The sequence below is a fragment of the Chelonoidis abingdonii genome, chromosome 15 (genome assembly GCF_003597395.2).
Source record: "Chelonoidis abingdonii isolate Lonesome George chromosome 15, CheloAbing_2.0, whole genome shotgun sequence".
NCBI lineage: Eukaryota > Metazoa > Chordata > Testudines > Testudinidae > Chelonoidis > Chelonoidis abingdonii.
Window position 1 is genome coordinate 16,446,501 of NC_133783.1, and position 12,220 is coordinate 16,458,720.

The 12,220-nt window shown below is 38.8% G+C and overlaps 1 protein-coding gene across 4 annotated transcripts in view; it reads right to left on the reverse strand.

Moving 5' to 3' along the window:
* The window catches only part of FAM13C (family with sequence similarity 13 member C), a 247,065-nt gene that overhangs the window by 46,824 nt on the left and 188,021 nt on the right, over positions 1 to 12,220 (reverse strand). For all 4 annotated transcript variants that reach the window (XM_075072582.1, XM_075072581.1, XM_075072580.1 and 1 more), the window contains exons 10-13: positions 8,162 to 8,372; positions 6,201 to 6,339; positions 2,449 to 2,530; positions 425 to 636 (exon numbers count right to left, since the gene is read on the reverse strand). In XM_075072582.1, the coding sequence (XP_074928683.1) occupies positions 425 to 636; positions 2,449 to 2,530; positions 6,201 to 6,339; positions 8,162 to 8,372 (644 nt within the window). The remainder of the gene's footprint in view (positions 1 to 424; positions 637 to 2,448; positions 2,531 to 6,200; positions 6,340 to 8,161; positions 8,373 to 12,220) is intronic.

Genomic DNA, 12,220 nt, shown 5'->3' on the forward strand with positions numbered 1-12,220 from the left:
CAAAACCAACGGAGTTCCGGAAACGATATGGCGAGCCGCGCACATCGATCCCGCGCAGTGAAGACGGGTGAGTAGATCGATTTTAGATAATCGATTTCAGCTACGCTATTCTCGTAGCTGAAATTACGTATCTAAAATCGATTTTCGCGCGTCGTATAGACCTGGCCTTAGTCTCTAAGGTGCCACAAATACTCCTGTTCTTTTTGCGGATACAGACTAACACGGCTGCTACTCTGAAACATGTACTAGGGTCAGTGATTTTGTTAGCGCAAAAATATGCTGTCGGGGTTATGCTCCTGTGGTGCAAGACTTGTAGGATACCATTGCAACACGGCAGTTCAGAATACACCGAGTAGGACTGACAGCTAAAAACAATATATAATTTCTTCCCCAGTTGTGATTATTCTTTAAGAAACACACATACCTTTATAGTCTCAGGGAGGTTAAACAGTTGTCTTTTCTCCTTTAATCGCTTCATTATGGTATCCATGGTTTCTTCGACGGATGGATTTGGTTCAGTACTTGCCGCTTCTTGCTTCCTGGTCTCTTTGTATATTCCAGGGCTCTCATGCTCCACAATTCTTTTGGGTGCTTTCGGGGTACAATTTTGCTCTTCTGACATTTTGAGTTTAAGCTCTGGTCAAAAAAGCAAGTTACTTGGCAAATGAGTTTCTAATAAACATTTGTCAAAAGGTTTCTTCTGACACTATAAGAAAAACACCCTGGTTCCTTGTGTTAGTTTGTTAACATACCACAATCATTTGGGAAATTAATGATCCTTAACTTGAGTTTTAATTCCTCTACCCCTCATCTGAGAGCATTCACTCCAACAGGCAGGAATCAGGTGCAGCATAAACAGCAGAAGTTGCCAGGTGGGATAGAGCTGCCACTACCCCATACCACAACCCATCTAAGCCCCTTTCACAGCAGGTGTCACAAGGACGTAGGCCAGGCAGCCATTATGCCTGGCTGATCTCCACTGCCAGAATGACGTCGAGCATCAGACAAGGCATCCATTATATTATTGTAACATGATGTTACAACAGGGACCAGCTTGGACCCTGGCCAGCCTAGGATTGAGTCTAAAGGTGGCTTAAAGACACCCATAGTTCCTGCTTGTGCAGACCAGAGGATATGGGAAGAAGTGAGGAACTATGGACAGGGCACTGTCCTGAGCCTTTGGAGCTTGGACTCTATTCCTGAATCTGCCACAGGTCTACTGGTTGACCTTATGCAAGTCACTTCACCTCTTTCTGCCTTAGTTTCCCTGCTTCTAAAATAGCACTAATGCTACTTACTTCCTTTGTAAAAGCATCCAATACTGCAAACACTCACACAGACATTTAGCTTTACTACTGCGAGTACTCCCACTGAAATCAACGGCACTTCTCATGATAGTAAAGTTAAGCATGTGCTCAAGTGTCTGCAGGATCAGGGCCTTTAAGATGTATGAAAATTTATGTATGTGAACTGGGTTTTATCATTTTGAAATATAATCGATTCAAAGTGGTAATTTACAAGAAGTTACACATGTAGTTTGGACATTTTACAGCTATTTTGCTTTTCTATAGTTAAAAAAAAAAAACTTGTGACAATGCAGACTAATCACTTGATATTTAAGAGATGGATTTTCAAACGAGTTCATGGAGTTTGGTGCCCATCTCTCACTGACTTTCAATGGGAGTTGAGTTTCTAGACGCCTTAAGCACTTATCAAAATCCCACTCTACAGTACTGAAGTGTAATACTATGATTCACTTAATGGTGAAAAATGCATCTAAAACAAAAATGTTTCTTTATTACTTTAAAAATAGCTCGTGTTTTATTTTTATTTTAAAAAAATCAATGGTGGCTAAATTTTCCGCTTGGATACAAATATCTTGCTCCCCACTCTGGTCAATTTAGCCATATATAGGCTGTCAAGGGAAAAATTTGACCTTTGGTATTAAATCTAATTTCAGGCAAGAAGCTATTTTAATGACTAAATAATAGGTGGTTTAAAATGGAGTTTTGTAATGTAAATTCAACAAACCCACTTTACCACTACAATGTGAATGGTATCAGTATAACAAACCCATTAACTTGGCAATTAGGTACAGTATGCTAATGCTAATGATGCTGAAACATCAGACAAACATTGAGGCTAATATTTAAAATTGCATTCTGTTTGCAAAAATGTTGATAGTTATCAATAAGCTCTCTCTTTTTCAGCTCTATTGAATATGGTTGAACTGACTTTCCCCGAGCATGGCAGGGAGAGATTGGCACTGCACACGCCATTTCATCTTTCTTTTTGTCCTTAGGGAAACTTAGTGAAATAGAAATAGGGAGCAAAGAGCAAAAAACAAATACTAAAATGCTCCTACTGAATTAGCACTGCTTTACAAAGTTTCCAGTACTATGAAATTGTCCACTGTGCAAGAAAATGAAACTATATACTATTATGTACCTTTGAGCTGTTTACGACCTTTAGCCAAGTCATTCATCCATTTCAGGACTTCAGGATTGGAAGTTTTGTCACTATGTGAAGGCTGCACATAAGAGAACAGAAAAGAACTGATGATGGGACTATTCCTTTTCTTGTATTCTCTACGGACTGATCCTGCAAAGAGAGTCAATGCACAGTGCACAAGGTTTAGCATGTGCGTGAGTCTTTGCAGATTCAGGCCTACACTTGTAAAAATCAAATTTGTGCTTGATGTAGCAGGAATTCTGATGATACTCTGGCTATACTCATCCAATAAAGAAATAGCTTCTTTAAAATACAAAATATTTCAGAACGAAGATTCCACGTTAATGAGAATCACAGTGAATTATGAGATATATTTATTTCCCTCATACAAAAAAGAATAGGCATCTACCTGATCCTTCTACACCCCCTCCCCCAACAGAGTGGTTGTTGTCAACATTTCTATTCAAGGATCCCCTCCCAGGACCTCACTGTTATTTATCAGGATCTATTCAGGACCCTCTCCCATTTAACAATACGAGAAGGACAGGGTGGTCACAACAGCCTGATACCAGTTTGTGACCTGGTATGCCCAGGTCAAAGAAGTATGCCCTAGCGGAACCTGGAAGATCTCAAGGAGGCTGCATGGGATTCACTTTGGTGTCTGTCCAGGTGTGAGGAACTGTGGCAACAAACCTTATAGTGACAGCCTGTATATGAGCCATATCAGGTTACCATGGTCCATGTAGATGGTGATTCTTCCACACATCATATGGCCAGAAATAGTTAAGATCCCAAATCACTGCAAAGCATTATATTATATACACTCTCCATTTTACATGTTTGGCTTGATTATGCTAATAAGCTTATTATCTTCTTGTATTGGGCTTGATACTGCAAAGTGCTGAGCATTCTGTCTTTGGTCTTACAAATCACTTCAGCACTGCTAAACTGTGTGGGTGTGTGTGAGTAGTAGGGTGCCCAGATAGCAAGTATGAAAGATCGGGACAGAGTGTGGAGAGGTAATAAGCGCCTATATAAGAGAAAGCCCTTAATATCGGGACTGTCCCTACAAAATCGGGACATCTGGTCAGCCTAGTGAATAGTCTCGTTGACCTCAGTGAGATTACTCAGATGCTTAAAGTTTAGCATGTGCAGGATTTGCAGGATGGGAATCCAAATGCTCAACACTTTTCCGGATGGAGCCCTTACTGCAGTCCTTAAGACCAGGGTCCCTAAAATCTTTGAAAAGTAATATTTTATGCATTTCACCTCAAAATTTTCACCCAATTTAATTTAAAACACATTTTACAGGCTTTTCAATCTGTGCAAACACTGCTACCAAGATAATCTTCCTCTCCTTCTACTCCAGCCATGTCTCTTCCTCCTTGAGTCCTTTCCTCTTCCCTCCTGTATGTAGTTCAAGCTTTTCTCCACTGTCAAAGCAAAAGACTGCTCCTGACTACAGCCTTTCACTGCCTTCATCTCCTCCCTCTTTTGATTCCTGTCAGCATTTACTGCACAGTGGCAGCTGCACAGAATCAAAACAGAAACTTTTTAAAAAGACCGAACACCCACAACAATTTAAACATATTGTGTAGGAGAGAAGGGCTTTGAGAGGGGGTTAAGGAGTGGGGAGGTAGAGGGGGGAAATGCTGTTAGCTTTGCTGCCTGCCTAGTTTATCTGGCATACGCCTGTAATAAAAAAAAAAGTCATATAATGACTTAACTGCTTCCCTTGCTGTATGTGGCAGTGAGACAAGTGATTTATTCACTCCCCTTCCACCTGACCGAGTCTTAAGGTCACACACTCACTGCTCCCCTCTCTGTATCTGGTAGGGGAATTTATTGATTCACTCACTGTCTCCAGTGGGACTGCTCACATATCCCAGGTCTTTGTGAGGTCACTAAGATGGACACCCCTCTGTATCCTGAAGGACTACCAAGCCTCTATGAGGTCAGTGATGTGATCACCACCATACCCTTCAGGATTGATCCTGATGTTTAATATAACTGAAATATTATCTGTCTGATTGCCCTGTGTTTTCTTTCTCTGCTCTCCTGAAAATCAGAAGAGGATTATTAATTTATCTGTGGTAATATTAAGACTACTACATTTGACACTCTCTTCCGCTTCCCAGATCAATGGTTTTCCCCAACCTATTCAAGTATCTACAAAAAAGGGGATGGATGAAAATCTTTTCATTTTTATTATTTCCAGGATTGCCTCTGGGTTTATTTGGATTTGCCAAATAGTAAGCACAAGTGTTATTCAAATCCCAAAGTTGGCCATCTAGCTATCCATACATACACACATGGCAGAAGGATCTCAAAATACCTTTTAAAATGACTGCAGCAATACAGGGCCTACAAAAATCATAATTCTGAATAGATATAGACCACAGTTGTTCATGCCCACTATCTTTCATTGACTATCACTGATACCAGCCCCATGACATACAAAATGTGGAAGTAAACCCCACCCAGCTCCCTGGCTTCCCCCTTTTAGACAAAACTCCACGGAAATCACCAGGTTGAGCAAGTGGAGTCTGTTGATCCTGTTCCACTCTCTGTAAACTAATCAGAGATGTAGCCCTCAAAAAGATTGCTGAATAATGACCAATGATGAAGATGATGAATCCCAAGGTCTGGAAGTGGGGTCAAGGCTGTTGCACAATATTCTGATGATTTAGTTTATTTTACAGATCTATCTCTACCTAGCTATAAGAAGCTCAATATGGAAAGAGACAAATACATCTGTTTTTTATGTTCCATGGCTGCCACCAAAATCTCACAGATGCAGCAAGGTTCTTCCCCTTCAAAGAGTACTATTTCCACCATTTGAGCTAAAGGAGAATCTCTATTAGCTGTCAGTAATATTAGGGCTTATATTCACTTTATTGACGAATCATAAGAGAGCAATATAATCTCAAACAGATAAGGAGGTCTGATTCCAATGAAGTAAGGTTGGAAGGTGCTTATTATTTTTACATACTATAGCAATAGCTTTCATATATCAAAGTAGTAGCAAAGGAGCATCATGTCCTCCAAGGAAACTGCTTTACCTTTCAGACACCCTGGGAATGTTCTGATAGATGATGGGATGCTACTGAGACAAAAATGGAGAGGATGCCACAACTTGTGTATGGAGAAACTGCACAAGAGGGTGAAACCTTACAGACCTCCACTCACACCACACAATATCCTATACCCTAGAGACGAATGGCTCCTTAGCTTTTGCTTTAGCCAGAGTCAATACCTGGGGCTCTCTCTGCCATATATTGTACATCTCAGGACACAGATACCACTTAGCCACAGACCAGAGCCTTCATTTTTTATTTGACAAATGACTTCCAAAGAATATTATTGTTTTGTTGATTTTTTGAAAAGATAACTCAGTCCGCATGAATGAGAAAAGCTACATAGCAGAACAAAGTTGCCAAGCTAATAATTTTATCTACAATGCAAGTAAGAAGCTATTTATACGTATCAGAACATTCCTTTGTCTTACAGATTTTCAGGATATTTTAAAGTAGTTAAATGTTACCATCACCCATCTTGATTGATGGATACTCCCCAATGAAGGTAACTCAAAACAGCTTCACAATTATGTCCTATAATCACTCAGATATCAATTTTTTTCTATTATTTTGCAAGAAGCAATCTTACACCTTTAAGGACAATATCCGTAATACACGTAGCATTCACCCTGTAGCATTCACCCCATCTTATTTCTCTGATTATTTTCTTACCCGATATTTTTTTTCTTGTTCAAACTTTTCTTCAAACTTCCTGATTTTTCTCTTGAGACTTTGAAGATGTTTGGTAAGTTGCATTACTGTCTGCGGTTCTTTGCAGTCCTCACAATTACACCTGGAAGAACTTCTGGGCCTGCAAAAATAGAAATAAAATCTCTGTTAATGCAACTAACACTTCTGATCTCCTGCCATGAAATCAGAACTATAGCCACACAGAACCATCTCTAGTCTAAATCATATGTTAAATTGTGTAAGAACTCCGGATATTTCTCCTATATGTAGACACAAGGAGAAATGGTTAGGCATTATGAAGTAAATATGTGAAAGATACGTTTTTTCTTTGAAGGTGGCATAGTGTTTAGTGGGCAGCCCCCACCTTTTCTACCTTACTTTGATTATTAAGTGTGGGATTCTGAAAAGGTCTCTGCATTGACCTAACTTTTGAAAACCATTTTGAAATTCCAACCCGAACAGGCCAGATTTTGATACTTTTGTTCACAGTTAATAATAGCACCTACTCCATGAGTAGTCCCACTGACTTCAATTCAATTATTTGTGGAGTAAGGTATGATGCAATGTGAACAAGGGGAACAGAAAATGGCACTTCTTTTATATGAAGTGCATTTAGGGCCAATTTCAGGAAGATATTTACTTCCTGAATCAGACCAGAGGGCAGCCTATAATGATTTCTGTAGATTAGAATTAATTACTGTCACAAACAGGTGAAAATGTAGTACTGAAAATCAGAGCTGGTCACAATTCCAGTCCACAGGAAATTCTAACATTACAAAATTTATTTTTGTTCCAAATCAAAATGAAAACAATTTTTTAAAAATTTCCTATAGAACAAAAATTCAGAAAAAAAGTTGAGAGTAAACTGAAATATTTCAATAAAATTAAAATGTTTCATTCCAATTTTGACTTTTTCTTATTTTATATTGCATTATAATTTATAATATAATGAAAGAAATTCAAAACAAAATTAATTTTCAAAATACAAATATCCTTATAATTATTTTTTTAAATTTTAAACAGAATTTTGTCAAAGTAAACATGTTCTCATAAAAAGTTTAGATTTTGGGAAAATGGCATTTTCTGACAGAAAAATGTTCAGTCAGAAAGTTTTCGATCAGCTCCACTGAAAATGATTCTGTCTAATTTCCATGCACTAAAAAAATGGGTTTGTTGGACAAAAAAATGTTTTTTTTTAAAGTTTGTTTTATTTCAAGTTAAAATATTTGTAAGTATACTATTTTAACTTTGGACTTTAAAAAGCAGATGTTCTCGTTTAAGAGTTAGTCACCATAAGTTGCCAAGAACTTGAAAAAAAGCTCAAAATATTTCATTAGTACAGTACCTTCTATTCTATAGGCATTTAGTGTTGAAATCGAGAGTCTGCTCTTACTGGCAGTAGGCTTAATCATTGTGTAGGATATTTCATGTGTGACTTTTTAGATTTGTGAATAAATAGGCTTGATTATTTGTATTTGCCTAAACTTTATTTTTAAGATTTAAAGAAAACAGAGTTCCAGCATGAAATTAATTCTTAGAATTTTCAAAAAAGACTTACAAGGACTATTCAGATGTTTTGTGACAGTGCCTTCCATTTCCAATGAATGACTCATACAGTACCATTGCAGTTGAACTTTTCTGAATTAGACCTTTAATAACCATTTTTATCCTGTGTTCACTTTTCAGACTGATTATGAACTAACCTTTAAAAATGTTTTTACTAAACTATAATTGAGATTTCAGCTAATGTTGTATTTTGTTCTCATAGGAAAATGTTAGGTCATATTTATAGTATTTCAAATTAATCATGCCAAATTATATTATATTATGAAACATCCCTGTTTAGAGCAAACAACATGACCATATCTGAGAAATATGAAGAGTCAAATATTCTAGACTGTACAAACATAACAAAAATTAAAGTTAAAAATGTATTTTCTTACATCATGAAAGGCTGAGCACTTGGTGGGGAAGGGGCCGACTCTGTGTCTAAATTAAATCTCTGGCTTTGACTAAAGATTGAGCAGCGTGGTGACAGAAGGGGATTATCTCCATCAGTAATATGATATAGTAGTCTACTGGTCCCTAAGGAGTGATGGTCTTCTGGGCCGTTGTCTGCGTCACTCTGCCAGTCTCTATGGGCTGGTACAGGCTCTATAACGACAAGATCAAATCAATATGGGACTGAAGGTCTCATAAAACAGTCTAATTCGTTAGCTACAGAGGAAAATAAGAATCTGCATGAACAAATGTGTTCATGGAAGCAAAGTGTGATGCTTGAAAACGTTGCAATTAATACAATGAATAATGTATGGTATAGCAATGCAGCATACACTGGTAGAATGTGGTACCAAATCAATGCATAACAAAGGAGGATACATAGGTTACAACAACTGGTATAACACTGTATTCTGAGTTCCACAATGGAATATAGACAGGTGAGTGTGCGTAAAAATAAACCATGAAGTTTTGTTAAAAGAAAGACAGGAAGTTTCTCAGAATAAAAGCATTTTCTCTGTTTTTATAGATCAGTTTTCTCCGAAATGTACTCTTTGCAGCAGAATATGAAGACAGATGTAAAACAAGACTCATTCCCTAATTTAGGGCTCAGTCCTTTGCTCGGGAGAAGGATAGGACACATCTCCAGAAGTAACACATTTAGGACCCTATCATGCAGCGTATTGAGTGCTTCTAGCCTGATAACCCATATCCTGTAGAATTCTGCTCTTAATTCTCAGGGTAAGATGCCACTCTGCAGAAAATTACTAACCCATCATGTATTACTAACCCATTCAGACCAATATACATGAACAGAAAATTGAAACTGGTTGCATAAACAGTAAAATGTAGGTGGTGCACTTTGTCTGCTGCCTTGGGGTGTTAGGTATATGGCATTGTGTTAGCAATGTCCCCATGCACTAATGGGTGCATAGGCTCCTAAGGAGTAGACAGCCCCTAGTGTATGAGAGAGGGAATGCATAACGAGTATTTTCAACAGTGAGCTTAATTAGCCATTGGAGCAACTTATGCCAAGGATGTAGTGGATCCCTCCATCACCTGAAGTCTTTTAATCAAGAAAGGATGCATTTCTAAAAGATATTCTGTAGCTTAAACACAAGATCCAGCTCGATGTAAGAAACATAAGTGAAATTCTACAGCTTCTGTTAAGCAGGAGGTCAGACTAGATGATCGTAATGGTCCCTTCAGGTCTTAAATCTGTCTGTCTATGAACCTCACCTCCCTCCTTTTGCCCACTGGCCACAAGACCGCGTAGTTCTAGTCCACATCTTGCCCTGACTCTGCATTGAAACAGTGAGACTCCCTGATCCTTCTTCCTCTCCTTCAAGAGGCTTACACAAAATAGGCCGGAATTTTATCCTTAACTGGTATTTTTTTCCACGGGGTGTGCTTTTAAGAAGATTTTGCTTTATGATGGCAAAATCCTGTACCAACATACAAAACCCTGTTGAAAATATATGTACAAACAAGTTACAAAAGCCAGAATAGAATTTTCAGTGCCAAAGAGAGTGTTTTCTCTCAACTACATGGGTAGAGATTTTCATCTATATTAATAACTAATATATTAATATAAGTTAATTTTATTATTTTCCCTTCAAAATTGTATCTGTATGCAAAATTGGAGTCTGCATCAATTATTTTTATATTTACTGTAGGTTCATACCATGAATTAGTTCTGTATCATACATACATTACAAGGGATTCATTATATCATATATTTTTAAAAAATTTCAGCAGAAGAAATTGAGCATTAATTTTCTCCCAGATCAGCAAGAAGATGTTAGTTAAGCAGCAGATCTGAAAATGTTCCTTCACCTTTGCTTTTAATTAAAATTGAAATTTTAATCAATGATGTTACAAAAATTCAGAAGACATACCTCTAATTCCTATTAATTTAGAGCACTAAGTTGTGGATTTTCCCATGGAGAGGGGGTAGGACTTTCAGAGATAAAAAGGCCTTTTCCATTAAGATTTTGATGGAACTGTTATACTGTATTTTAATTATTATCTGCATAATAGATAATCACTGAGCTTGTTTAGCAGTGGGAAAATAGCGGCTCCAAGCAGCCTCCCTCCTCAAAAGCAGAAAATTGGGCACAGACTTCAAAATAAATAGATTTAAATGATCTAAAATATTGTTTTATCAGACATTGTCCAATTGTTTCTATTTTACAGGCAACACAACACCAAATGTTCCTAAATTAAAAAGATTATATAGTGCTTACACTGTTAGCTAACAAGTGATGTTATATAACTCTGGAATAAAGTATTTTGTTGTTTTTAACATCATTAAATGCATTTGTAATATTTTATTTTGCATTTTTATTTTACTTGTTTTCATTTTTAGGAGCAATAAAAATAGGTCTATTTGGAATATTAATCAATATATGAATAGAGTATTTGTTTACAGTGGACCATGTTACTGATTCAGACACTTTATGATATTAAAAAACATGGTAGAAGCATGTTATAATGGTTGCAAAGTGATATGCTAAATAATTAGAATTACAGTTGCCCGTGCAGCCAGGAATGCTGGAACAATTTTTACTGTGGGGGTGCTGAGGCCAACAATAAGCAGCACCATCTTCCTGTGCAGACAAATTAAACAATAGAGCCAGTTCTCTCACTTCACTGAAGCCTGAGGAGCTACTAGTGTGCTGGAGAGGAGAATTGGACCAATGAAGCAGAAATTATTAAGCAAAAAGTTATTGGATAGAATTACAAACCAAATACATTGGCCTTATTTGTCACAACTAGTTCTGGTCAGAAAATTTTTCAGTGAAATAGATGGTCATCAGAAAGCGCAGATTAGTTGAAACTGAAACTTTTTGCAGAAATATCTTGGGTTTGATAAAAGTTTCTTTGGGAAGGTTTCTCTGGTCCAGGATGGAATTTCTGGTCAAATGAGAGAGAGAGAGAGAGACCCACCCCAGAATAGGCAATAGCCCAGTGGTCAGGGGCGGTTCTATGTTTTTTGCCACCCCAAGCACGGCAGTCAAGGAGCCTTCGGTGGCATTTCTGCAGGAAGTCCGAGTCAGGGAGCCTTCGGCGGCGTATCTGCGGCGGTTCTGCAGGTGATCTACCAGTCCTGAGCCTTTGGCATACCTGCCACCGAATTGCTGCCGAAGCTGCGGTAACCGACGGACCTCCTGCAGAAATGCCGCCAAAGGCTCCCTGACTGCCATCCTCACGACGATCAGCAGGCCGCCCCCGCCCTGCCCCCCCCCGGCTTGCTGCCCCAGGCACGTGGTTTCTGAGCTGGTGCCTGGAGCCACCCCTGCCAGTGATTATGGCACTCCCACATCCCAGGAGAATGACCTAACAGCTCCAAGAGGGAGAGAGACCCACCTCAGCACAGCCAATAAGCCTGGTGGTTAGGGCATTCACCTGAGATGAGGGAGTGCCCTAGTCACTTGGCTATTGGTTATTCTGAGGTGGAGCTTGGTCTCTCTTGTGCACGCTCTTATTTGACCAGAAATTCCATCCTGGGCCATAGACTCATAGACTCATAGGTCAGAAGGGACCAACATGATCATCTAGTCTGACCTTCTGCGCAAAGCAGGCCACAGAACCCTATCCATCCACTTCTGTAACAAACCCCTAACCTATGTCCGAGTTATTGAAGTCTTCAAATCGTGGTTTGAAGACCTCAAGCAGAGAATCCACCAGCAAGTGACCCATGCCTCAAGCTGCAGGGGAAGGCAAAAAACCTCCAGAGCGTCAGCCAATCTCCCCTGGAGGAAAATTCCTTCCCGACCTCAAATATGGCCCCTGAGCATGTGGGCAAGGCTCCCCAGCCAGCAGTCAGGAAAGAATTCTCTGCAATAACTCCGATTCCATCTCATCCAACATCCCATCGCAGACCATTGAGCAGACCTATCTGCTGATAATCCAAGGACAATTGCCCAAATTAAACTATCCTAACATATCATCCCTTCCATAAACTTATCAAGCTTAGTCTTAAAGCCAGATATGTCTTTTGC